The sequence below is a fragment of the Chrysemys picta genome, chromosome 1, assembly GCF_011386835.1.
Source record: "Chrysemys picta bellii isolate R12L10 chromosome 1, ASM1138683v2, whole genome shotgun sequence".
Taxonomy (NCBI): Eukaryota; Metazoa; Chordata; order Testudines; family Emydidae; genus Chrysemys; species Chrysemys picta.
This window is the reverse complement of record NC_088791.1, coordinates 26,568,853-26,596,825: the sequence shown is the minus strand read 5'-3', so window position 1 is coordinate 26,596,825 and position 27,973 is coordinate 26,568,853. Positions and strand designations below refer to the sequence as shown.

At 42.2% G+C, this 27,973-nt stretch overlaps 1 protein-coding gene and 1 long non-coding RNA gene across 4 annotated transcripts in view; one reads left to right on the top strand and one right to left on the bottom strand.

Moving 5' to 3' along the window:
- RELN (reelin) overlaps window positions 1–27,973 on the top strand; it is a 452,511-nt gene that overhangs the window by 210,712 nt on the left and 213,826 nt on the right. For both annotated transcript variants that reach the window (XM_008172472.4, XM_065557727.1), the window contains exons 7-8: window positions 2,797–2,893; window positions 10,195–10,246. In XM_008172472.4, the coding sequence (XP_008170694.3) occupies window positions 2,797–2,893; window positions 10,195–10,246 (149 nt within the window). The remainder of the gene's footprint in view (window positions 1–2,796; window positions 2,894–10,194; window positions 10,247–27,973) is intronic.
- Window positions 74–27,451, bottom strand: LOC135973741 (uncharacterized). Of its 2 annotated transcripts, none has more exons than XR_010590757.1 (3): window positions 27,330–27,451; window positions 26,836–26,918; window positions 74–207 (listed from the first exon to the last, which is right to left on the bottom strand). It is a non-coding gene; the product is annotated as an uncharacterized LOC135973741 (long non-coding RNA). The 2 variants fall into 2 exon arrangements; XR_010590766.1 differs by lacking the exon at window positions 74–207 and adding an exon at window positions 8,402–8,525.

Here is a 27,973-nt window from a genome sequence, read left to right as displayed (position 1 = left end):
AACTTCTGAGTGTGGAGAGCTAATTGTGCATCTGCCTAGCAACAATGATCCAGACACAACTCATACCTACCCTCTCCTATAGAGCTCTTCAAGATATATCTCCCTGTTAGGCATGTGGGTTACCCTTGCACTCCAGATTCTCAAAGGACAATCAGCACCTCCCAGAAGGAGCTCAGAGTCTCATAGGATCAGGCCCAATTTGAAGTCCTAGGATTAAAACAACAAATCTCAGAGGTAGGGAGATGTGTGATTAATTGGCCAAGATGCACTTTATTAGACCTATTTCAGATTTTCTTTATGCTTATTTTTGTTCTAATATTTAAGAACAGCCACACTGGGTCAGATCAATGGTCCATCTAGCAGTGGCCAATGCCAGGTACTTCAGCAGGAATGAACAGAACAAGCAATCATCAAGTGATCCATCCCCTGTTGTCCAATACCAGCTTCTGGCAATCAACGTGTAGGGACCAGAGCATGGGTTTGCATCCCTGACCATCTTGGCTAATAACCATTGATGGACCTATCCTCCAGGACCTTTTCTAGTTCTTTTTTGAACCCAGTTATAGTTCTGACATTCACAACATCCCCTGGCAACTGGCTTCACAGGTTGACGGTATCCATAGTGTGAAGAAGTATTTCCTTTTGTTTGTTTTAAACCTGCTGTCTATTAGTTTTCTTGAGTGACCGCTGGTGCTTGTGTTATGCGAAGGAGTAAATATCCAGTGGGTATGGAAAACAAAGTATAAGTTATACAACAATTCTACAATTGGCTCTGAGCAGGTGAACACAGACTTTTATTCACTTTTTTGCCACACTAGTCATGATTTTATAGACCTCTATCATATCCCCTCTTAGTCATCTCTTTTCCAAGCTGAAAAGTCCCAATCTTTTTAATCTCGCCTCATACAGAAACTGTTCCATACCCTTAATCATTGTTGTTTCCCTTCTCTCTACCTTTTACAATTCTAATATATCTTTTTTTGAGATGGGGTGACTAGAATTGCACACAGAATTCAAGATGTGGGCATACCAGGGATGTATATAGGGGCATTATGATATTTTCTGTCTGATTATCTATCCCTTTCCTAATGATTCCTAACATTCTGTTAGCTGTTTTGAGTGATACTGCGCATTGAACAGATGTTTTCAGATAACTATCCACATTGACTCCAAGATCTTTCTTGAATGGTAACAGCTAAGTTAGACCCCATCATTTTGTATGTGTAGTTGGTATTGTTTTTCAAAGTACATTACTTTGAAATTACCTGCCGTTTTGTCACCCAATCACCTAGTTTAGTGGGATTACTTTGTAACATTTCACAGTCAACCTTGGGCTTAACTATCTTGAGTAATTTTGTATCATCTGCAAATGCCATCTCACTGCTTATCCCTTTTTCCAGATCATTTATGAATATGTTGAACAGCACAGGTCACTGTACAGATCCCTGGAGGACACCACTAGCTACCTCTTTGCAATCTGAAAACTGACTATTTAATCCTACCTTTTGTTTTCTGTCTTTTAACCAGTTACTGGTCCATGAGAGGACCATTCCTCTTACCTTATGACTGGTTAGTTTGCTTAAGAGCCTTTGGTGAGGGACCTTAAAGGCTTTCTGAAAGTCCCAGTACACTATATCCACTTGATCACCCTCGTCCACATGTTTGTTGACCCCCCACAAAGAATTCTAATAGATTGGTGAGGCATGATTTTCCTTTGCACAAGCCATGTTGACTCTTGCCCAACAAATCATATTCATCTATGTGTCTGATAATTCTGTTCTTTACTATAGTTTCAATCAATTTGCCTAGTACTGAATTTAGGCTTATTGGCCTGTAATTGCCAGGGTTGCCTTTTTTTTAAAATGGGTAAAAGCACTTAAAATGAGTAACAGCGTATTGTTAGCAAGAATATCGAATATTTAAATAAGATCTATTATAGTCTATGACTAAATGAGTCCAGTGTTACAAAACAACTCCAGGAAACATGTTTAAAATGGTCTATAGATAGTATGGTGATGTTTAAATATATGTGACCTTAGTTGTTTCCTTTTGTCACATCGTTTATGACCAAGGCAATTGCCTAGAAACACCATAAATAAGCCCCATGCTTTTAGTCTTTGAAAAAATGCTACATAATAGCTGGAAAAAATTTCTGTTAAAGATTATGTTTCATTTAACCCAACTGTTTGGGTTCATCCAAAAACTGTTTTTGGTCAACCTGAAATTATTTTTTTCAGTTTTTCAGTTTGGCAAGCAAAGCAAAAAATCAGTTAGCTCTAGACCTAAGAGGTATCGGTATCCACATAATCTTTAATAACTCACAATGACACCACCTGACATACACAGCCTATCCAATGTTAACAGTTCTCCATTGGTTTGTTCTGCAATGGAAATAAGTTGATTGTATGATGTTGGGTTTGTATATAGTTTATTAAGTGAGTTGTGAATATTATGAAACGAATATAGCCCCAGAGAAAATTAAGTTGGAAAACCATAATTATGGGCACATTTGAAAATAAAGTAGGGGCACTTCTTTCAAATCTGTCAGAGCTTTTTTGAGGGACAGTAGTGGGGTGGGGAAGTAAACATTTTTCCGAAATTTAGGTTTTGTCCCTCCTAAAAAGAGACATCTATCATGTATGATTATCCTTTAAATTCAGTGTTGGGATAACTAAATAGTCCCATTTGTCTGAGTGTCAAAATCAAACGTTCTTCTTTTAGCAGTTTAGCAGGTTCTTAAAGCACCAGATGTATGATTTATAATTTTCAGCTTGATGTGTTCTGATTTTCCTGCAGGTTTGAATGTAGTAACTGTGAGGTTGGAGAGCAGTGCGGTGTAATTATGCATGGCAATGCTGTCACTTTCTGTGAGCCATATGGTCCAAGAGAATTGGTAAGTGGATGTTTGCTAATTAGCATGGGTCATGGGACTTCAGGTTTTGAATTCAGACCTCATCAGCCACAGTGATGCTGGTGTGCTTTGAAAGCTCGGTGTTCAGCAAAGAAGTTCTTAAGCAGTTCAATAATGCATAGGACAGTAAGGTTAAATGTTTAAAATTCCTCACATTTTTTCTAAATATTTTGCATGCTTTTTGTACATGGCCAGGAAACCTTTTGAGTGAACTTTCATGAAAGTTATTTCCATGTTTAGAAAAGACTGGAAGGCCAGAATATAGAACCAAATTTGGGGCCTGGGATGCTTTCTTCATTTTAGACAAACAGGAAAAATTAAGTCTTTATTTTGTCTTATTTTATTTGGCTGTGTCTTATTTTCTTTATAGTCAAAAAATGTTAATTTGTTTGTGTAAAATATCACGGGGGAATAATGCACTCTGTGGCTTTAAAGCAGTCACATACAGTCTATATTTCAGAGTAGCAGCCGTGTTAGTCTGTATCCGGAAAAAGAACAGGAGTACTTGTGGCACCTTAGAGACTAACAAATTTATTAGAGCATAAGCTTTCGTGGGCTACAGCCCACTTCTTTGGATGCATATAGAGTGGAACATATATTGAGGAGATATATATATACACACATACAGAGAGCATGAACAGAACAACTCCCACCTGTTCATGCTCTCTGTATGTGTGTGTATATATATCTCCTCAATATATGTTCCACTCTATATGCATCCAAAGAAGTGGGCTGTAGCCCACGAAAGCTTATGCTCTAATAAATTTGTTAGTCTCTAAGGTGCCACAAGTACTCCTGTTTTTTACAGTCTATATTAATTATCTGCCTGTCCCGTAGAAGTCTCTGTGCCAAAATCAGTGGTGAGGTAAATGATGTCACAGTTTCAGGATAACTGCACCTCTATCTGCCACCTCTCTGGTCTGCTCCAGGACTGTCAAGTCAGGTCTCTCTGGTTTCCAGCTATCACTTGCCTCTGGGCAGGGACCCCCCTTCTAAGTGCGGGTTTCAAGGTTGCATGACTCCCTGCCTTCCACTGTGATATCCCCAGCAAGCCAGTCTGCCTAAAGGTCAGTGCCTGTGCATTGCTTTCTCTCCAAGAGCTATGAACAGTGTATTGCCAGCAATTCCAAGTTACCACGCAGCTCTTTCTAAGTAAGCACATTTATTCTTAAGGTAAAAGCAAAGAAAAGTTATTGAAACATTGAAAAGGTTTAAACACACACTAAACATACCAAGACTCATCCTTCAGTCATATAGGGCCCCAGTAACCCACAAGGGTTGGGGCCCCCCTTGGACAGAAGATCCTATCTATCTGCCTGATCAGAAACACCATGAGTCAGTTCAAGCTCATCCTTTTATACCCCAAGCCCTTTGTTTCTTAGTCTCTGGAAAACCCAGTTTTAACCAGAACCAGTATATGCAAACTACCCCAGTGGGTGTAACATCTCTGGATTTGTTTAGTCTCAGTGACTCACCTTAATCCCCTCTCCCCCGCCCAACCCCAGCTATTTTTAGTTCCTGTAGGAGCTATGGTAAGCCTCCCTCATGGAGTAGAACATAATCATATGTAAACCATTTATAAATTTAATACAGTGGACCTCAAAGATACTGCATGGGATTACAGTATCTGTCACTGTAAATATTACACCTGGGGTGTAAATTGGGTGTAAAATAGATGTCAGTATCAAAGTAGTGTGATTTGCATTAATGTGGGATCCAGTGGGTATGGAAAACAAAGTATAAGTTATACAACAATCCTACAATTGGCTCTGAGCAGGTGACCACAGACACGTGTGGAAAGGAGGCAGGATGCTTTCTGTAAGGAGTTTGGTAGTTAGAAATTCAACTCAAAATGTAGGCAATTTTAAAGTAATATTCATGATTTTTAAGATTAAGATTTTCTTGTTTGGGGAGTGGTTGTCTTGTGATTTTTGAAGACAGGGAGTTTTAGTAATATTGTATCTTACACAATACTCCTGAGACCAAATTTAACCCTGGCCTTAGCAGGCCCAACTCCCCTTGAATCACTCGTGGCCATTTATGCCAGGGTACTGACAAAATACTGACAAAATATGTGTAAACTACATTCATTTTGCAAAACCACTAAATGACACATTGGTGACAGTAATACAACCTTGCCAAATATGCACACATTTGAATAGCATATTTCTGTTACCATTTGTGCATGCTAAATTTGATCAGATTATGTTCTGTTAACATTTGCATTGTCTTGTGGTGTTTGACAAACACAATACAAATGCATGTGCTGTGGTGATGGGAGAACTCATTTAAAACTATTTCACAAATTTCATGGATATAGTGGAACCTCACTGTTTCTCATTTCACTTATGCACAGACCTTGTGGGAGAATCCAGACATTGATGCTGAACTGCCTCTGCCTGCTATTTTAAATATTATTTGCATGTACTGTGTCTCATTTAATGCCTTGATATACTTGTGCAGAAAGAAATTCCATTTTGTGTCCATTCCAAAATTGAAGTCACATGTTTCGGATACTTGTACCACATTTTGTTACTCATTGCTGGTTAGGGTGCTTGAAATTCAGTCCACAGATATTGAGCAAATAGACCTAGATGCCATGCTTTTCATTATAATTAATTTATGATGCTCCACTAAATACGTATAATTTAGACTACACTCAGCAATTATAAAATTGGGTTTAAAATCCTGGACTGCGATTGGCTAAAGTGGTCACATGACCTGGTGATTAACTGGCACTACCATACCATACCCTTTGAAACTGAAAATATTGATCTTTATGCCTAACAGATGTGAAAAAATCAATCTTACAAGTCATCATCCTAGCATAATTATTAGTGCACCTTATAAAAGCATTTCTATACCTCACTACCCCTGTGAAACAGGTAAATGTTATCCCATTTTACGTAGAGGGAAACTGAGCTACAAAGAGGTTAAATGACTTATCCAAGGTCACTGAGAGAATCATGCTAGAGCCAAGACTAGAACCAATTTGTTACTTTTTCCCAGTCCGGTGCCTAGGTCACTGGACAGTGCATCTCTGTCTCACAGATGATGAATTTCAATACTCATATATAATATTTTATTTTTCCTCTAACTCTCTTCCATTTTTTTTTATTCCATCCCCCTGCTACCACCTAACTCTCACTTACCTTCCTCCTGCAGTTCAGGGCTCTGTTTTTCATCCCTGATGTTCAAGTCTCTTCCTCCCTAAATAATCAGATTTCCTTTCTTCATCCTAAACCAGTCCTTTATCTTGTTGTCCTTACACATGGTTACTGAAATCCCTGCTCACATCTCAGGCTCAGGGTGCTTGTACGTTTTATTTTTGCTTTGAAATACTTAAGCAAGATGAGAAGAATTTGCTAAATTAAATTAATTAGATGGTTTGTTTCCTTGACCGCCGCATCCTCCCACTGCTGCTTTCAATTGCTGCACAGAGGAATCAGTCTAGTACTCCTGATAGAGAGGTTTTTAATGCCAAACCACACGTGGTTTGGTTGGGATATCACAAGTACAGGAATCATAGGAAAACCAATAGCTGCTGATATGCTGCAAGCAAAATAATATATGTTCATTTAAAATTTCTCACCATTCTGGAAAATGCAGGTTCCTCTTTATCTGCAGCCCCCAATCCCTACCATCTTGATTAGTATAATTAATGTAAACAGTCCCTAACAACCTGTATTTACATCATTTTCTAAAGGGATAAAGCAATTAAAAGAAGATTTTAATTATCAAAAAGTACAGGCCAATTAATTTTTGGTAACTGTTTAATTTAATTCTACAAGAATACCTTTTCCATGGTAATTGATACATTTAATCTATTGAAGATAGGAGCCACAGAACATTGATAAATTGAAGGCTTTCTTGTTGAAATTAGAACCCACACAACAGAATTAACTGAATGTAAATTAAAATAGCTGCTCATACCTCAAGTCAGAAAGCACTTTATTATTTGGCAGGATAAATGTAATACCAGTGTTGAACCTATCCTAACTAAAAGGACACGAATGAAGAGTTAAATGTTTCTTTAAAGGGTTTTTAATTATTTAAGCAAAGCTTCATTATATCTGTTGAGAGGCTAATACTGTTTATTCAGAAGACGTTTAAATTGTTAGAGGTATAGTTTCAGCACAGGGCACATACACATAGGTCCAGGTTTTTAGATGCATTTCTAAAAAGTGGATGCTTCACATGACGTGAAAAGCTTTTAAAATATATCTCAAGTCCTTCTTAGTTCACAGATTATTACCAACCATAAGAAATTTTCCCTTTTTTTTTTTTTTTTTTACTATCTATAAGAAATTTCCCCTCTGAATGTAGCATGCATACATGTGCATGTTCAAAAGCCAGTTCTCAAACATCAGTCATTGTTTCTAAGTCTCCCTGGTACCATCCTGCTAATCACTGCTGTAGCACTTCCCTGTTTGGGCAGTCTTAACATGTGATCTTCTTTGATACTGACATTAATTGCATTTCAGGTGGCAGATGGTCTCAAGTACAGATAAGTTGTGTGGCCAAATCTGTACCAAAAACACTGACCTATCTATCTTTCATATCAAATCAGACTCCTGTTATTTGTCCGGTATAGATGTCCAAATCCAAACTTTTAAAACCCTCAACCCTTTAGAAAAGGGGTGAGCAAATTTTTTGGCCTGAGGGCCACATTGGGGTTGCAAAACTGTATGGAGGGCCAGGTAGGGAAGGTTGTGCCTCCCCAAACAGCCTGGCCCCTGCCCCCTATCCGACCCCTCCCACTTTCCGCCCCCTAACTGCCCCCCTCAGAACCCCTGACCCATCCAGTCCCCCCTGCTCCTTGTCCCTTAATCGCCCCCTCACGGGACCACCCTCTCCTAACCACCCCTGGGACCCCACCCCCACCCAACCCCCCTGATCCCAGTCCCCTGACTGCACTGACCCCTATCCACACCCCCGCCCCTTGACAGGCCCCCCAGGACCCCACGTCTATCCAACCCCCCCGGTTCCCCATCCCCTGACCCCTATCCACACCCCTGCCCCCTGACTGGCCCCCCTGGGATTCCCACTCTTGACCGCCCCCGGAACCTCTGCCTCATCCAACCGCCCCGTCCCCTGACTGCCCCCTGGGACCCCCCCACCCCTTATCCAACCCCCTGGCCCCGGCCCCCTTATCATGCCGCTCAGAGCAGCATGTCTGGCAGCCACGCTGCACAGCCGGAGCCAGACACGCTGCCGCGCTGCTCAGCAGGAGCACGCAATCCCGCCACTCAGAGCACTGCCTGCGCAGCGGCGTAGCTGCGGGGGAGAGGCCGGGGGCTAGCCTCTCTGGCCGGGAGCTCACAGGCCGGGCAGGACGGTCCCGCAGGCCACATGTGGCCTGCAGGCTGTAATTTGGCCACCTCTGCTATAGAACTTTAAAAAAAAATGTTGTGGAATTCATCAACAAAGAGGCAGTAGGATTTGTTTTGGTTTCAAGGTATCTGGAGAGAAATCCCTCAGGACATTCTTTCTTCACCTTTAATACATCTAAATCTGTTGTCTCCATTCTCAGCTGCTGGCGTTGTTGCAAGTTCTGATGTGATAGGGCAGAGTGCACTCTTGGGATATCCACTTGCCAAGATGAGGAAATCTACTGAAATTCCCAAAAGACAGAAATACCAATGCATATTACTAAGCACTACCAGTTGTTCTGTGGCATTGAAGTCCTGAAAAAGAATCAAAAAGCCTCTAAATTTAGAACAAGCTTCTGTTCTGCATCTTTACCCTAATATGCTGTCAGCGGGAAATGTGGAAACTTGGACATAAATGAGAAATAGGATTTACCTTATATATTTTTGAAGAAATATTAGTTAATAAAAGAAGGCAGGTATGCCTGATAATGCCTGATAATGAAAGAGATCATGTGTACACCTCATGCCTCAGGTAAATTGTACAGAAATTACATAGTTTTAGTTTGTAATGATGAACAATCTTTGTAATACTGCCAAGGCCACTTAAGTGATCGTGACATAAATTCAGATTGCTCAGCAAAGCTGGCTTTTATTTGTGCACTTGACTTTTTCAGTAAATGTGTTTATAAACTGCCATTCTTGTTCCCATTGTTGATTTCTACTCTTCCTTTGTTCACGCCGCTTATTTGATTCCCCCTATCCCCACTCATATGAAAAGAGTTTCTTGTCACATGGCACACGCTGCTTTGTTGTGGAATATCAATTGCTGTGAATTTGATGGAAGAGTCTTGGTCCTTGAGTTTTTTATGATGCACAGGGACCATTTTTTTGTTTGTTTTTTTTGTTCTGTGTTTGTACAGAGCCTAGTATAATGGGGTTCTGGTCCATGAGTAGGGTTCCCAGGCACTATGGTAATACAAACAATAAACAGTTATAATCAAATAAGAAATTATGTGAACATGACACTGCAGAGTCATTGCCCTCCCATGAAAAACCGGATTGAGGTTAACTTTCATCTTGTTACACATTGATCTCTGTAAACAATCACAATGCTAATTTAGCTCTTTTCCCCCTCTCCCCAGTGTTCCAGTCAAGGAGCCTTTTTAAGCAATTATAAGATTCAAAATGAGCCAGAATGGACTGGAACTTCATTCTGGTACTTCTTGGGTGATACTACCACTTTCAGCAAATATTAAAGTTTTTAGCTCTTAATAGCTTTCAAGAAAACCTTCCCAACATGGACTGATGAGGTTTTGTGTGGGAGCCATCAGAGGAGGGGCATGTTGAGTGAGGCATGAGTAAAGTTTCTGAACTTATTCTTCCCACTTCAATCCCTGATTATATACGCTTCATATCAAACAGTATTTAGCTATAAGTACAAAACCTAGTTGGTTTATATTATGCTATATATGTGAAATTTTGAATTTAGCGGTTAAGCACTTAGATTTTATTATTCCATTTTACAGTTTTAGGCCCTGGTTCTACATTAGGATCTGCTAGTGCATATCCTTGAGCCTATGTAGAGTCCCATTGAAGATATGAATTCATTTTTAAAAATCTTTCTGATCACTGATCAAGCACTAATACATGGAAAAATTTACTGGAGCGATAGAAAATTTGAACTGCCACAAACAAAGAGTTTCTCGTTGTGACATATGATCAGATACCAAGAATCCGAATGACGTAACAGAAATGTCCGTGATCTGTCAATCTGAAAGGTTTAGAAATGAATGATTTATACATGGGAGATCTGGGCATCCACAGGACTCCCATATTTTTTAAATGGTTATAAATATATTGTTTTGCTGGTTTAATGCAATGCTTCTATTTTTCATGTTTTTCCTCCTCTAGACCACCACTAGCCTTAACACAACCACAGCTTCTGTCCTTCAATTTTCCATTGGTAAGTTTATATAGCAATTTTACTTTAAAAAGTATTAAAAGGTCATTGTTAAAATGGAAAACACTAAATTTTTAATTTTACATTTTTGGCCAGCATTTCCATCTGCCATGAGGGATTAAATCAATCTTAAAAAATTACAACATTTCTTGACCCCCGATATTTAGAGCTGCTAACCGAAATATGGAAAGAAACAATTTTAGCAGTTTATCTAACCTTGTATAATTATTGGTTTATCCTTTCATGCTTATTTCAATATCTAGTAGATAGTCAGCATTGTGTAGGGTTACCGTATGTCACGTTTTGACTGGGACAGTCCCTTTTTTAAGCCCTGTCCTACCCACCAGTTGGCAAGAGCAAACTGGACAAATGCAGTTTTGCCAAAAAAGTGGAGTGCGACCCCTAGCTGGGCATGGAGGAATGTGCAGGGGGGGGAGGAGGGTGAGCGGCAACACCAGCCCTGCATGGGGTGGAGGGATCAGGCAAGTGGCTCGGGTCTGGCCAGCCCTGCGCAGGTGGTTGGCAGGGGGTCTTGGGCCAGCCCTATGTGCGCGGAGGAGAGGGGGGGCCTCATGCTGGTGGCAGGGGGGTTTGGACTGGCCTGCCCGGCAGGGTGTTCGGGCCACCCCTGTGGGTGGGCGGGTGGCAGGGGGGCTCCGGCCGGACCTGCATGTGGGGAGAGTGAGAGGGGAGCCTCAGGCCGGCCCCACACAAATGGATGGCAGGGAAGGCTGGGGGATGGTGGGACCTCAGGCCAGCTCCGTGTGGTGTCCCATTTTCCCTTTGGGAAAATATGATCACCCTAGCATTATGACAATGATTGCCCATTCTTTAAAATGGGTTAAGAAAAAATGACTAAGTAAAAATGGATCCTCTCTCTCTCAATATATTAAAACTTAATGTGTCTTCAAATCATATCTGCTTCATTTAGTGCCAAAAGGAAGTTTTTGCTACTATTAATGCTGCTGTGTCAATAATATACTACCTATTATAAATTACTACAGTTTGGTACTGTAGAGTATAGGCAGCAGTGTTTTGTGCTGTGAGACTGATTTGGAAGAAACTTAATTTTTTAAGGCAAGATTCATTACAAAATGTGGAGAGAAAATGTTCTTATGGTGAAGATAATTCAGTAAGAATAAACAGGCAAGGAATGTTGACTGTTTCTTCTGTGGACTCCTAGAAATTTATTTCCAAATTATATTCTCATTCTAAAAAAACTAATTCTCCTAGCTGAGTGTACATCAGCAGGGTTGTGATTAAACTGTGGAAATCGCTCCTGGAAATGAGAACTATGAGTTAGAATGATGTATCTCAAGTGATTTGGATTTAAAACAGTTCTAAGACCAAATTCCAATGGGCCCTAAACTACCTGTCAGTAAGATTAATTTTTATATTATTTTAAATTGTTCATTTGGGTTTTTATTTTATCTCATAATTACTTACCACTATACAAGTAACTGTACTGTAGTTAATCTCTAGTGAGGGAGTCACTATTACTATTTGGGGGTGGGGGGTATTTTATTTTAAACTATTGTTTTTACAAAACCAGTCACATGTGCACATGCATAAGCTGAGCGACTGTGTAATCATATGGCTATATCCCTAATCCTTCCTCATCCCATCCCTTCTGGTATCTATCACCCTCACCCATTGTTTCATATCTGCAATTTTAGGCTTTGATCCTATAACTGATAAGAGGTGGGTATGCCTGTGCACTGTGAAGACTACCGTTGAGGTCAATGGAGTTTGGTTTTAGAACTGTTTGCAACCGGAAATACTACATGTTTTCTTCTCCAACTGATTGTTCTTCTTGCCATGAGAAGTTTTCATAGTTTAATCAAAACCCCACTGGGAGACTCATCTAGGAGAATTACTTTAAAAAAAAAATGAACATAGCAGTCTGATCACACACTATCAATTGCAGGATTGAGGCTTTAGGTTGTATGCTTTTGGGGATAAAGACAATGTCTTCTGTGAAGCATCTAGTATACTGTTGGGAACTATGAAATAAATAATACAGGTGGGAAAAGTCTGTAAAGAGAAATTTATAAATGGGGGGGGGGGGATGTAGATGGAGAGAAGGAAGAAGGTACTTTACCTAGAGGGCTCAATGAGATTAACTGGCCCTGTATGTTTGCATATTAGAAATGTAAAAGAGTTCAAAATACTTGTCAACAAATATGTTAACAATACAGACAACAACAAAAAAGATTCCCCCTGGAGTAGAGAGTTAAAGAAACCCCTACATCAAACCAGTTTCAGTTGGGGAGTGCTGGAGGAGACTGTGTGGGACCCTCTAGAGCCCAGGCACCCGTAACCCCCTCCCCCCAGAGCCCAGCTTGGGTGAATCCCCCGGCTCAGATACCTGCACCCCCAAGAGCCTTTACTCCCTCCAGCTTCTTTACTGTTCCGCTGAGGGATGCGGTGTGGTGAGGCCCTGCCCTTCCTCACCCTTTGCCAGAGCCTGGTCTCCCGGGCCCTCTCCCATTCTCAGGAGCATGAGGATCAAGCCAGGCAGCCAGAGTGTGCAGGGTCTCCAACTTTGCCAGGCTGGGTACTCCACTCACTGCGAGCTGAAGATCTGGCCTCCGCAGAGTCCAGGTCCCCTAATGGCCACCAGCAGCTCTCCAGCCCCAATTCTGCGGGGAAAACATGGAATTCTGCGCAGAACATTAATTCAGCATAAATTCTGCATTGCACAATAGAATCATAGAATATTAGGGTTGGAAGAGACCTCAGGAGGTCATCTAGTCCAATCCCCTGCTCAAAGCAGGACCAACACCAACTAAATCACCCCAGCCAGGGCTTTGTGAAGCTGGGCCTTAAAAACCTCTAAGGATGGAGATTCCACCACCTCTCTAGGTAACCCATTCCAGTGCTTCACCACCCTCCTAGTGAAATAGTGTTTCCTAATATCCAACCTAGATCTCCCCCCACTGCAACTTGAGACCATTGCTTCTTGTTCTGCAGTGGCGCAGAGTTCCCCCAGGAGTAAAAAGGATCCTAAAGCTTGTTATATTAGATTAGTACTACAGTGTACATTCAAACCCCTAAGCAACAATTAAGTGTAGTCTTTTAACCAGTCCTCTTCCACTGCCAACCACCAGGTGTTAATCTGGTGGGTTTTAATAATTTGAGTTAGAGAAACGGATAATGACAAATGAATTAAGCACAAAATGGCCCAGATTTCATCATAAATCCCAAAGCTTCTTAAATCATGTGTACAGGAAGGATAATTTCCCAGTGACATTTTCATTAACCGAGCTTCTAACTAGTGTCCCTAAAGTGCCACATATTCAATAGCCATGAGTTCTTTTAAAGGCAACAGTGTCAAACTGCAGAAGGTTTGTATTACCTTCTTATTGAGACAGTGAATAATTACTTGGAAGAGTTACTTAGTAAGACATGCACTTATTGATATACAGCCCCTGTGACATCCTCCCAGGGTTTACAGCCTTTTCAAATGTGGACGATTTGCCTGCTGTGCTGAGTTGTGTTTGAACTGTTCAGAACCATTAGCGTTGGTTTTGATCTAAATGTTGGGATGGTGTTTACATTAGCCCACTATCTGCCCAAGCATTTACTTCAGATTTCCTCATCATCCTTGACTGCATTTCTCGAAGACCAAATGCTTCTGTTCCTGATACATGAAAGACAAATTCTAACATTTACTTTAATGTGCAGTGGGATTGCTCTTAATTAAGATATTTAAAGTAATACCTTTGGGCTCTCTCAAACCAGAATTTCTAATTCCACAGTTTGAGGCCATGGAGAATCACACACGAGCTTCCAAACCCCGCTGCCATAAAGCATTAGCGTGATTCATTAGCTGAAGTATTCCCTGCATCTCACTCACAAACTCAGACTTCCCCCTTAGATACATCTCTGAACTGCCACAGAACATGATCTGCCATCCCCATAGGCCAGTATGAGGAAGGTGACTCATATTAATGATAGACTGATGACTGAACTGAGCATACACAGAGGCCTATAAGATAGCTGTAAGAAGGAAGAGTGATGAGAGGAAAGTCTCGAGGTGGAGCAACCCTGAGGCATGAGTTTTGTAGACAGGCATCGCTTCACTCCTGATGGTTGCAGATTGCTGTGTGTATGTTCTTTTTGAAAGGTGTGTACTCCAAAGCTTCACTGAATGTGTGTTTTTTTCATCCTGTAACAGTGCATTAAGCATTAGCAGACTATTTAATTTTTTCTCTGTGGTGTTCATGAGACAAGTATAAAGCAATAGCATAAGACTCTGTGGTGAGTCCAAACACACACAGATCCCCCCCTCGCCCCCCCTGTACTGGAGATGGATGCTACTGGAACTGACCAACTACATGTAAATCTCAATATGAAAATACTTAACATAAAAACTTTATTTTGGAAAAATCAGTTACCCAATCTTACTCAACTTATTATTAATGCTGGATCATCTGTTGTACAGCTAGTTATTTGAAAGATGGGTAGGTAGCTTGGAAAGTACAAACTACACTTTCTTCACTTTTGCTTATACAAAACTTGTGAACACCTCTAATTTGTTATGTGACTAACATGACTGTAGGCAACCAACAGGTCAAATACTGGCTAAATAGGAAATGTTTGCTGAAGGCAGGATTCGAATATAATAATTTTGTTTCATCTTGAGTTTCTATGCTGTGATTAAGCAGATCCTCTGTCATTATCCCAGTTCTAACCTAAATTACTTGGGCTGATCTAGGGTTTCCCATAGAAGCATGGCCATTTTGTCTGAGTTAAATTTGTTTTGATTTAATTCAAAAGAAAAATAGAAATGAAACTCAAAAAGTCCCAAGTCATGTGAAGTTTAACCAGAAAGACAAATTGCATGAACACCTGCAAATGAAACCTCTGAGCTGCTCACTGTTCTGCTACTGTGCAACATTTCTGATAAATACTAATGGAAAATGATCACAAAGATAATCTGTTTTCATGTAACCTATGTTGTCAGGTGCTGTTTCAAAACAGTCCTGTTGGTTTTTATCAGCTGTGTTGCTGTTTGCCCTGCTAAAAAAAAAAAGAGAAAGAAAAATGGTACAACAGTGAAACAACAATTTGGAAGAGGAGGCTTGAGTTTTGTTTTAATCTGCCAGGCAAAACTGTGTCTGTAGTGTGGGGGGCATTGGAAGGGCTTATGTTTTACAGTCCAGAGAAAGTCCACCACTTCCTTAATACACAGTTTAAAGAAAGTGAGGAAGGGATAGGTAGCCAAGGAAGAGGAAGATGAAAATTAAAACACGGAGGCCACTGAATTTGCAGTGTGCAGTACAACTGAATATGCATTCATCCAGTTAGAGTTTAATTTGTTTAGTGTAGTTGTTTAATACCTGGTTTGAGTTTTATAACTTTTACATATAAATGTTCATTTGAGTCTACTTGGCTCTCTTTTCTTTTTTGGATTACATAAATTACTCAATTCAAATAAATAAATAAAATCAATCTGAATAGATATAATTATTTATTTATATACTTATTAATGTCCCACAAGAGTCTAGGAATGTGGATGGAAGCACATGTGAAAGTTCTGTCTGGATAGCTAAGGAAATGCAATTGACTTTTGCCACCTACAATTTTTTCATAGTATAATTGTGCCTTTCATGGTACTTCTAAATGTTCTTAATATTTTTCTATTTCTTATAGTGACTAGGTACTTATGCCCTTGGGAATGTTCTCATGAGGCTTTTTGGCCCTTGCCACTGGTGTGAAAAACCGTTGGCACAGATTATATAAGAGATGTGTGGTGTAGTGTCTGCATGTTAGCCTGGAGCCAGGAACTCCTTGTTTCTAATCATAGGTTGGAAAATGACCTTTTTACTACTGCTACTTCTTTCCCCATCTGCCTTCCTGGTTCTCTACTGCTTCTCCCTATCCCACCTTATTCAACTGCTCTTATCACATGCTGCTGTTGCTCCCTATGTTGTTCCAGCTTTTCCTGCCCAAACGTCCCTCAGATGATCACCCTTATTGAAAAGTCTTATGGAATTAAATAGCAATGAAACCTGTAGTGTTCTACAAAAATGTAATAGGGGTTTATAGAGTAATTTATATAAAAACTATCATTCTCTATTTATTAAATTTATTCTACTGATATTTTAGCCTCTCTGTATAATTCTCTGGCATGAATAAAATTATCTATTAAATTCAAGAGGATTGCTTAAAAAAAAAAGCTAAAGAAAAGTTATCAATTTCTATCAAACTCTGTTGAAACTGTCATACGGACAGGACCCCGCTCCTTGTTTTTTCAGCTGCCAATGGTCCTTCCCCACTTAGGAACTCCCTCTGCTTTCTTCTTATTGCCACTCACCTGAATGTCCTCTCCCCTCAAAAAAGTTTCAGGATGCAGGATTAAAATAAAATGTAAAAGGACACACTTTACATGTTATACTTAATATAAAGTGTGACTGCAAAAAAATTAAGCGAGCAGTTTGATCATTCAATTTTTACCTCCCATTGTTGTGGCTTTTTCTTTTCTCTAATGAAATGAGTCAAGGCAAAATCATCTCAGCCTTCACTTTGAATTTTCTGACTTTTGTAAGGTTATAAGACCCTTGACTTTTCTTAAATATAGTAATATAATTATTTTGAGCTTGATGGCTTTTATTTTTATAGAAGCACTTTTTTGAAAAGAAAAAGGTGTGTGTGTGTGTGTGTGTGTATATATATATAAACTACATGTAATGAAATCTCCTCTATTACGCTATGTATATTTATTCAATCTTCCACAATGCTTGTTTGTTTTACAGTCCTACTGCATAAGTATGTGTAGAAGACAATTTTAATATGCCTTTAATTAGCACGTAGGTAGGAATAATTAATTTGTATGTGGATCCTTGACATGAGAGACTATAATGACTGCAAAAGGCTCTCGTGTCAGAGATGTTGAGTTAATGAATCATTGACCTAATAGTCTTTCTTACTCTTCCTGAACCATTAAGGTTGATAGGGTCAATGTGAGGACCCTTCTTGCTCAGCAAGACCACACACCAAGAATCCATCTGACATTTCTCAGGAGAGAATGCACTGAGCTTGTCTAATATCTGTAGTAAAGCCAGGCAACTCGCTTGACTTTTATTTATTATTTCATTTTTACAGTGGCAATTGGTTTTATTACCATTGAGTCCTGCAGAATTGTATTTTAAAACATAACTTGTTATATATGTGATAGAAACACTTTTTTTTGCACTGTCATAAATTTACACTATCCAAATGATTTTTTGTTTTTTTTTTAAACAAAATCCTCAAATGTGCCCTAAGGATGAAGCCTTATATGCAAAGTTTTTATACTTGGCTCTTCTATTAACTTCAGTACATGAGAGATCATAATGGACAAATGTGATCTTAAAGAGAGAGACACAAGCTGAATGTTCTTTTTCGAGTAGATGCAGCCACCAGGGCCGGCTCTAGGATTTTTGCCGCCCCAAGCAAAAACAATTTTGGCCGCCCCCCCTCATTTTTTTTTCTTACCCCACCCCTGGCCCCACCTCAACTCCACCCCTTCCCCAAATCCCCAGCCCTGCCTCCTCCCTCCAGGCTCTCAAGCCTGGGAGGGAGGGAGGGGGAGAAGCAGCGCACGCGCCGCGGCCACTCGGGGTCTCCCCCTCCCTCCCAGGTTTGAGAGCCTGGGAGGGAGGGGCGAGCAGCAGCACGCGAATCAGCTGTTTCGCGCGCGGTGGCACACAAGTGGCAGCAGCAGAGGTGAGCTAGGGCGGCCTGGGGCACATTTTTAGGGGCGGCATGGCCGGCGCCAGAATGCCACCCCTAGAAATGTGCCGCCCCAAGCACCAGCTTGTTTTGCTGGTGCCTAGAGCCGGCCCTGGCAGCCACGGATTCTACTTAGGTGTGTGCACACCCAGCGCACTGGAGTTGGATAATTTTGCCTAGCAGTTCCCGTAGAGGGCCGCCTTGCACCTTGTGACCATAACCACTCCCATGGCTAAAGGGGGCGCTGCCACTCCGAACCCTCCTCAGCTCCTTCTTACTGCTGGTGGCTGGAATCAGAGCTCTGCATGGCTTTTACCTCACATTCCTGTAGTGATTTTGTTCTCTAATTGTATATAGCTAAGTAGTACCACTAATATAGTCAGACATAGTGTTAGTTAGTTATTGTTTAAGTTTCCCTACTGATGCCCTCACCAGGATTTAAACATTGTCAGTCATTTGGGAGGGCGATCCCAAACAATGATCCCCACATGCAGTGCTTGCTGTGTCTAGAAGCCTGCATCAAGGATCGGTGTTCGATTTGCAGTTCATCATGAAACAGATGCAAATGGTGAGAGATCTTCATATGAAGCAGCACCTGGTCAAACAGGTCACATGGCCTGCTTCGGCACCAAGGCCCTTGTCAGATCGAAGATCAGCATGGAGAGTGCTGCTGCTTCATGTCCTGGTGCTGGCATCTCTCCAAAGAGACAGATGAATCATTCCCCACCGAGTGCACCAAGGAAGAGATCTTATAAGATTGACCAAGGCTGTTGGGACTCGTCTTCTTCCCCAAGAGAAAGTGTGGATAAGCATGTGATGAATGCTGATGCACGGGATGGAGCAGGTCTTGTCAACTGCTCTCCAGCACTGTGCAGGGATGTCAGAGACCCCATACCACTGACTCCAGTTCTGACCTTGGGGTGTCAGTTGAGTCTGGTACCAACAAGGGAGATGCCGGCACTGGCTGCTTCCACGCCAGCAGCATATCAAGCAGCAACAGACCACCTCTGCTTCCCTGTCATGACCTCTCCCTTGGTCCAGATCTTTGCCAGGGCTGTGTCGTTTGTAGCCACACTGGCTGGCTGGGATCCTGAACCTGTCGGGTCTGTCGGCGCCACACCCCAATGATTCCCTTTCATTCACATTCAGTGGAAATGGGGCCAGTGCACAGGGGACCTCCTTGGCACCAGGAACTTTGGTACCCCTATTACCAGCGCTGCAATGTTGCCATGGTGGCAGTGACCAACTTCCACTTTGGAACCTTCGGTTACTTTGTTACCGATGCTGATTTCAGGGTCAACACCACTCCTGGCACCCGAAACAAAGGAGATATACTCGGTGCCAGCAGTACCATTTCCACCTCTGGTGCCAGCCCCTTTGTCATTTAGGGCTATGAACAAGTAGGACCGGCTGGGTGCACCCTCCGGGCTGGACAGACCACTATCTCCCAAAGGCCTGGACCCCTCGGTGTCTGAGTCGGAATCTTCCTCTTCCCGCTCCCCATCACCTGAGTGAGGGCCGTTCATGCAGCGCTATGGGTACCAGGTTTAGTGCTCGTTTTGCCCCTGGCCTGGCACCTACTGGCCACCAATGCCCTATCCAGACCAGTGGCCCCCAGCGGACATTCCTCAGTCATGAAGGTCCCACTCCCCATCCCACTCAAAGTCAAGATTGCTGGCCAGGTCTGTGGTGGTGACCGTCAATCCACCACAGATCCAGGTACCAGTGATGCTGCTCCTCGAGGAGCCTCCAGATCCCTTCCAGATCTGCCAGGCACTTCCTCCGCTTTGGTACCAGAGGATTTCAAGGCATACCAGGATCTGTTGCGGCATATGGATATTCAAGCTGAGTTCCTGCTGGAGAACACCTACAAGTATGACTTTGTCAACTGGACAGCTATGTTCAAGGCATCGAGGGAGCAATTTCGGATGTTCATCACCAAAGACTGCTTGGTGACTAAGACAGCTTTGCAGTCTGCGCTGGATGTCATGGATACATCAGCCAGAGTGATGGCCTCTGCAGTGACCATGAGGAGGTCTTGGCTGCAGAATTCAGGCATTGCCCCTGTTTTCCAGCAGCCGTTGAGGATTCGCCCTTCGATGGCAGGCACTGTTCTTGGATAAAACCGATGAGACTCTGCACTCCTTTAAGGACTGTAGAGCTACCCTTCGATCCTTGTGGGTGTAAACATTAGCACTGTAGAGACACCAATTTGGCTTTCAACAGCAAAAGCATCTGCAGTATTGTCTGCAGCACATGTTTGGGCATCCTTTCTCTCCCCCAAGATAGCAGGAAAGGGCCATAGATCCCATCACACGAGGAAGCAGTCTGATTCAGGGTTCAGACAGTCCACATGTCATCCTCTGGAACTCCCCAAGCTTCCATTTTGACTTCTTGGTCCAGAGCAATGTTCCAGTTCTCACTTTCTCTCTCATCCCCTTCATTTGGGGACAGGCTGGTCTGCTTTCACAATGCTTGGGGCTCGATCACAACTGACAGCTGGGTCCTAAGCACGATCAGATGGGGCTATGCCATTCAGTTCTTCTCCAACCCTATTCCCCCCCCCTCCCTCCTCATCCATCTTCGGGACCAGTCTTACGAGATTCTGCTCCTCAAGCAGGTTTGCTCTCTGCTGGCACTGGGATTGGTGAAGAAGGTTCTGCCAGATCACCAGGGTCAGGCTTTGCTTTTTCAAGTACTTTCTGGTACCCAAATCCAAAAGAGGGATAAGGCCCAATCTCGACCTTCACAGCTTCAACAAATATATCAGGTATATGAGGTTCTGCATGGTCACCCTATCGACTATTCTCCCCATGTTGTCTCAGAACAGCTGATTTGATGTCATGGACCTTTAGGACACGTACATTCATGTGGCGATTTTGCCAAGCCACAGAAAATTCCTTTGATTTGTCAAGGCAGAGCGCCATTTCCAGTAGATGGTGCTTCCCTTCGGCTTCTTTTCTGCCCCTCAGGTTTTTACCAAATGCATGGCCATCATCATGGCATATCTCAGAAAGAAAGGAAACCACATCTTGCCATATCTGGACCACTGGTAACTGAGGGGCAGATTTAGAGAGGAAGCTCTTTCTCACATCAACACTACACTGTGCTTGCTTCATCGTCTCTGTCTTATCCTAAAGATCGGGAAGTCTACTTTGGTTCCCACACAAAAAAATAGAGTTCATTAGGGGCCCTAATAGACTCTACGAGTTCGAGAGTGTTTTTGCTGACTGACCATTTTCAGGTGATTTGCCTCTTTTTTTCCTCAGTCTGCAGTCTCAGCCTTCCACAACAGTTCAGATGTGCCAGGGGCTCTTGGGCCACATCTCTGCTTGCACACAGGTGGTTCAGTTTGCAAGATGGTGCCTTTGCCCCCTTCAAATGTGGCTCAGGAGAGTTTACCATCTGACTCTTTGCTCCTTGGACAAATTGCTCCATCTTCCTCCACTGGTCCTCCTTAGTGTTGGACACTCCTCGCGAATGTTTGCCAAAAATGTCATCTGTTCTGCTCTTGCGGGGCCCTAATCCAGGTGCCAGGTCCAATGCTTTCCATCTCCGCTGGCAAGCTGCTCTCTTCTATACCTTCCCCAATTCCAATCATTCCATAGGTCATCTTCAATCTGAAGGGGGATTGGGCAAAGCTCATCCTCATTGCCCTGGTCTGGCTTTCTGACATTCTTGTGTGTTGCCACTTGTGCCTAGTTCACTGAAAGTGCATCTGGCAGTGAGACTGCCATTTCATCCCCCCATCCAAGGAAGATCAGTCATCTCCAATCCCATAGTAGCAAGGTTCTTAAAAGGGCTTCTTTGCCTACATTCTCCAGTCCGAGAGCCAGTTCCTCTGTGGGACTGTGACACAGTCCTAGCAGAGTTGATGGGTCCTCCATTCAAGCCCTAGCATCTTGTCCCTTTCCACTCTTGTGTCAGAAAAGTGTGCTCCTGATCGTGATTACATCCACAAGGAGAGTGTGTGAGTTGCAGATTCTGATGGCAAAGCGTCCTTACACACAATTCTCCAAAGACAAGGTGACTTTATGACCATGCCCAATTTTTTTGTCTAAAGTGCTCTGTTTCATTTGAACCAGGAAGTATACTTACCCATTTTCTTTCATAAGCTCGTCTCTGGGGGAACACCGTCTCCATACATTAGCCTTCTACCTGGATAGGACTAAACTGTTTCATGTATCACCTCGCCTGTTTGTGTCATATGCAGATCACATGAAGGGGCAAGCGGTCTCTTTGCAGACCATCTCTAAATAGATAACATCCTATATCAAGACTGCATATGATATACCTTAGCAACACCCCCTTAGCGAATAACTAGCTACGCCCTCTTAGCAAATGCAAGCTCATTTGATGAGAGCACAAACAATGTCAATAGCATTCCTCAGTGATATTTCCATATTGGACATTTGTAGGACTGCTACATGGTCATCCATATGTGTATTTATGAACCATTATGCCACCACTGCATCTTCCAGGATGGATGCAAGTTTTGGAAGGGCGGTCCTGCAATCCTTGTTCTGAGTCCTGCCTCCTGGGAGGGGTATGGCTTGTGAGTCACCTGAGTGGAATACACCTCTGCATCTATTCAAAGAAGAAGAAAGAGTTACTTCCAGTAACTGTGGTTCTCCCAGATTTGATGCAGATGTGTATTCCATGACCCACCGTTCTGTCCTCTCTGTATCGGAGTCTCATCTCATGGGCATTTGGTGCGAAGGAACTGAGGGGGGGTCAGGGCGGTGCCACCTCATGTAACCAGGGGAGGAGCTACCACCACAAGACGTGAGCACTGCCCCTCTTACAGGTACTGCTGGCAAAATTCTCTGACTTCGGCACACTGGACACACACACACCGAAGTGGAATAAACATCTGCATCACATCTCAAAGAATGACAGTTACAGGAAGTAACCATTTCATTTTGTTGCATCATCAGTGCTGCTATAATAATTAGCTTTTTCACTCACCTTTGCTGAAAGAACTTGCTCCATGTATTTCTTTAGAGGAAAGGATGACTTGGGGGCTTTGAAAATTTCTCCAGCCACTAAGGAGTAGCATCTAGAGTGGTTCCATGGAGCAGCTGTGTGGGAAAAGGATTCCTCCTCTTTCCCATTCTGCATCCCCATAACATCTAGTTCAACCGGTTGGCCTCTGAGTGAATTTGGCCCTTATTTGTAGCAATTTGTAGATTTTTTTTTGTGGTTTTTCTTTATTGTTTGTTTGTGTAATATAATTCTGGTGACAGGTATCATATTGACTGTACTGCACTGAAATTATCCATTTATCTACTAGTCATGGACAGACCAGTTATTCAGAGGGTTAACTTCCACATACTGTCCAGCTTTGACCTGGAGGAGCTGCCCTCAGTGCTTAGATTATTCAGTCTCTCTCTCTCTCCATTTGGTTTTGTTCACTTTTTAGACCGTCAACAAAGGATGACAATTATGGTGGTTTTATGTGGACATTGGACACATCCATATGCAACTGGACTCAGACAAGCTATTTGTTTCAGATATGTTGCCAAACAGTCACTATACAATGTTCACTGTAGCTAAAATGAAAAACAGACCCCTGCTGAAGGGAATTTGGGAAACTCACCTTTTTGCCAGAAAAGTCTTTAGTGGAAATATATAACTTGTAAATTACATCTAATGTGAAAGATAAGATGGGTAAGTAATATCATTTGACACACTTCACATAACATAAATGGAAATGTTAGATGTTGTTTATTGATTTTGCTGAATTATACAAGGGACGCTTGCTCGGATACCTAGAGTTAAAAGATACCAGGGTTAAAAGTTAATGCCTTATTTGAAAGACATTTTCATGGAGTTGTAATAAATTATTTGTATGGCTTGTTGGTTATTCTAAATACCATATTTATTACTTTTACACCAGTGCTTCTCTGCCATTGTTGAGAAATAAACTGTAATTGTTGGAGATTTAGCAAAAGGGGAAAAAGCAGAAAAAACAAACGGGGACAAATCCTAGCATTCTGTTTTAGGGCACCGAGTCTGAATCGCTTCCTTGTGTTAAAATGGATCATCTTGAAGCAGAAGCAAATGCCATTATGGAATTAGTTGTTTGAAATAGTAAAGGCTGGATTATAGGCAGACTTTAAACTTAATCCCGCTTGCTGCATTGTATTAAGATAACACTTTTGTATGATTAAAATTGTCCATTTTTATTAGATCATAACTGCTTTGGTCAATATAACTTAAAAACAAGTTTCCACTTCTGAACAGTGTGCTGTAGATTTTACAAAGCAATACTATAGAAAACTGCAGTTTAAAAATGTGCTGGAGTAAATAAGCCTTTTCCATTCAATCCAGAAACAGGACAGGAGAAAGCTCATTACGCAAATGTGGATCCCACACATGACCAATGTGTTTCATTCTCATTAGACCACCAGGATAGCCCTAACCTTTAGAATATGTGGAGCACACAGAGACACCTATTGTAAAGTTGCACAAGTGTTTCGATTCTAAAGGGTCATTTTCACATGCTTTGTCAAATATTTACATTTTGGGCTGAAATTTTGCTCATTTGTTTTCAGCCTAAGAGTGAATCTTTAACAAACAAACAACAACAAAAATGGGAGGACAAAACAGTTAAGCTATTTTAAAAAAACAAAGTTTAAAAAAAAAAACACTTTTGCCAGTATAAAAAAATGTTGCCACTTTTTTCTCTTGTACAGTTCTAGCACCTCAGCAAGATGTGGTAGAAAACTGAAATTTGGCAGAGGTGCCTTTCAGTGGGCTGATAAAAATCATTTTTGATTTGGCAGAGTTATAAGTGTTTTAAAATTGTACAACATCCATAAACACTGGGATTTCTTTGTCCTAAACCAGCACTTCTCAAACTGTGGGTCGGGGCCCCAAAGTAGTTTTTAAATCCATCACCAGGGCTGGCTTAGACTTGGTGGAGCCTGGGGCTGAAGCTGAAGCCTGAGCCTCACCGCCTGAGGCCAAAGCCTGAGGGCTTAGGCGCTAGGTGGTGGGGCTTAGGTTACAGGCCCCCTGCCTGGGGCTGAAGTCCTTGGGCTTTGGCCCCCCACCCAAGGCGGTGGGGCTTGGGCGGGCTCAGACTTTGGTTCCCCCTCCTGGGGTCATGGAGTAATTTTTGTTGTCAGAAAGAGGTCACAGTGTAATAAAGTTTGAGAACCCCTGTTCTAAACTAATACCCTGCCAAGGTTCCACTTGAATTTCATGTGTGCGTCTGTAAATTGAGTTAAAATTCTCACTTGGTATGTGATTTTTTTATGGTATTCTATAGGCTCTGTGCATATGTGTGTGTCAAAAAACAGAGTGGAATTTTATTTTTAATGTGTAGGTGTTTCCAAGCAGGGGTGCTGGAACAGGGGGGCCAAGGGCCATGGCCCTTCCACTTTTGAAAGTGAACGGGCCTGGACCCCCCACTTTTCAACATGGGCCTGGCCCCCTGCCCCTCCACTTCCCCCTAAGGCCCTGCCTAGGCTGGAAGCTGGAGCCCGGCCTGGGTAAGAACATCCCAGGGAGCCCAGGCAACTGTGGGGAGCCAGGGACCCTCAACCTGCCTGGGGTGGGAGGGCCCAAGACCAGCCCTCAGGCTGTGTCCCTTCCCCCAGGGACTCTCACCCAGGGCAGATGGAGGGTCTGCAGCTTCCCACAGCTGCCTGAGCAGCTCTTACCATGGCCTGGCTGTGGCTTTTTGGTCCTTGAAACCCTGCCCCCAGGCCATCCCAGAAGCTGGGGCAGGGCAAGAGCCACGCGGGCAGCTGTGGGGAGCTGTGGACCCTCCACCTGCCCTGAGCAAGAGGTCCAGGTGGTAGGGACATGGGCTGGGGGCTGCTCTCAGCCCCCCTCTTCCCCCTGCCTCAGACAGGGGTGAAGGGGCCCAGGCTACCCAGCCCAACTCCAGTTTCTGGCTTTGCCGAGGCGGGCCTTTGGGGGGGAAGAGGAAGGATGGGGTGGGGCCATGGAGGGGGCAGGGCCTCATGGCATTCCCCACTTTTAGGAAGAATCCATCACCCGAGTGGAAATTCTCACTCAGTATGTGATTTTATGGTATTCTATAGGCTCTGTGCCTATTTCTCCCTCGAAAGCTAGTATAACCAGACATCTTAAAAAAAGGTAAAAATCCAAAGATTGTATGTCATAACAGCCAATATCATTCATCAATTTGGAGAATAAAAACAAGCAGAAGTATTACCAAACTAGCTATTATTATTCTGATTCATACTAATTCACACTACCCAATATGGCCTTATTCCATGGAAAGCCACAAACTGTAATACTCAGCAAACATTAATCATCATTCATCACATTAACCAGCTGAAATAAAGCAGTCTAGCATTAGATACAGAGAAGGCATGTGAAGGGTTCTTTTGGAGCCTCACTTATTTTTCAGACATCAGTTTTAACCATCAATCTGCTCTACAATTTTCCATGTGCATTCCTTTATTTGAACAGCACCCCATTAGAAAATTTTTTCTTGAAGACTAGCACAAGATACCTCTTCTGTTTGCTCTATCCATTGAGCCACTTGCAAGTGGCTATCAAGGGATTCTCTAGAGGTTCAAGGCACCACAATCCATGACAAAGCACAAAATATTGATCTCCTCACAGTTGACATCTTGCTTTATCTCTGTGAAACACAAGCTTCCAATCAATGCTGTGAAGAAGTCTTAGAGGCCAACAGCACTGTATCTGGATTTTGTATAAATTTGACACACTCCAAAGCAATGGCCTAAGAAGACATTAATTCTTTTTTTCCCTGCCAGTTATCCACTGGGGGAGTCAAATAGCTGGAGGTGAAAATCTCACAAAGTTTCACTAAATTAACAATGCTAAATCTGCAACTTCTCAAGAACTTCAAAAATGGCATAACTTACCATCATCTGTGTTTGACTGAGTCACCTTGATAACAATTAACATTCTTCACCGAGTGCTGTACTTTCTTCGAGTCCTCCCAGTACTTTATCCACAGCAATTTCATATGGCATTGGAAGAAACCAAATTCGCATTATTCAAGCTCCAGACACGAAGACCAAGGGTGGTATTTAACTTTCCCCATCCCCAGTTGGAAACTCTATAACAGGATAGTTCTAGTTTGATATGTTTGGTTACATTTTACAAAAACCCCAAAACAGCCCCATGTGACAAAACATGGAAGCAGATTGAAAAAAGGGGGAGAGAGCATTCTTTCCAGTCTGATTTAGGGAGAACACATGTTGCTATTTTGTTCCCCCAGGAGATCAAACAACATCCTTTCCTAAGAATCAGTCTACAAATAAGGCAACTGGGCACTTGGGGTAGTGCCAATATTTTCATTGCCTCTTGGATATGTAGACTACTAGGTTTTCCTCTAGGACAGGAAGACACTAACTTTAAAAGATAGGATGCAAACCAACTGTCCACCACAGGAGACTTTTTCAAGGGCATAACTTGCTAAATACATGGATAGTTCTGTAGTGGAATAAACTTCCAAGGGAAGTGGTGGAATCCCTGTCATTGGAGGTTTTTAAGAATAGATTAGACAAACACCTGTCAGGGATGGTCTAGTTATACTTGATTTGCCTCAAGGCATGGGGCTGGACTTAATGACTTCTCAAACGTCCTTTACAGCTCTACGTTTCTAAGATATGATTGCTGAACTTTGAACAGCTCAAAATTAAATTTAATCTACCTTCTCAGGATTTCTATATGTGCCTATATGTTTAGATATTTCCTGTACACTGTTACAAAAGGAAAGACTCCACAATTGGGGAAGAACCAATTAGAAGAAACAAATGGTATCCTAATTTAATTAAATACATATCTCTGCTGTGCAAAGTCTTAGATGATGAATACTTGCAAGTGTATGCCCTAATTTCTATATCCAGGACCTTGAGATATTACAGTTCTTCTCACAAATAATCCATGGAAGAAAGAATTTAAATATTCCCTTGAAGTCAATGGATCAGATCCCTTCTCCAACCCCCACTTGTTTTTGTGCTGCTTTAGTAGACAAAGCTGCTTGAAGGCAAAATA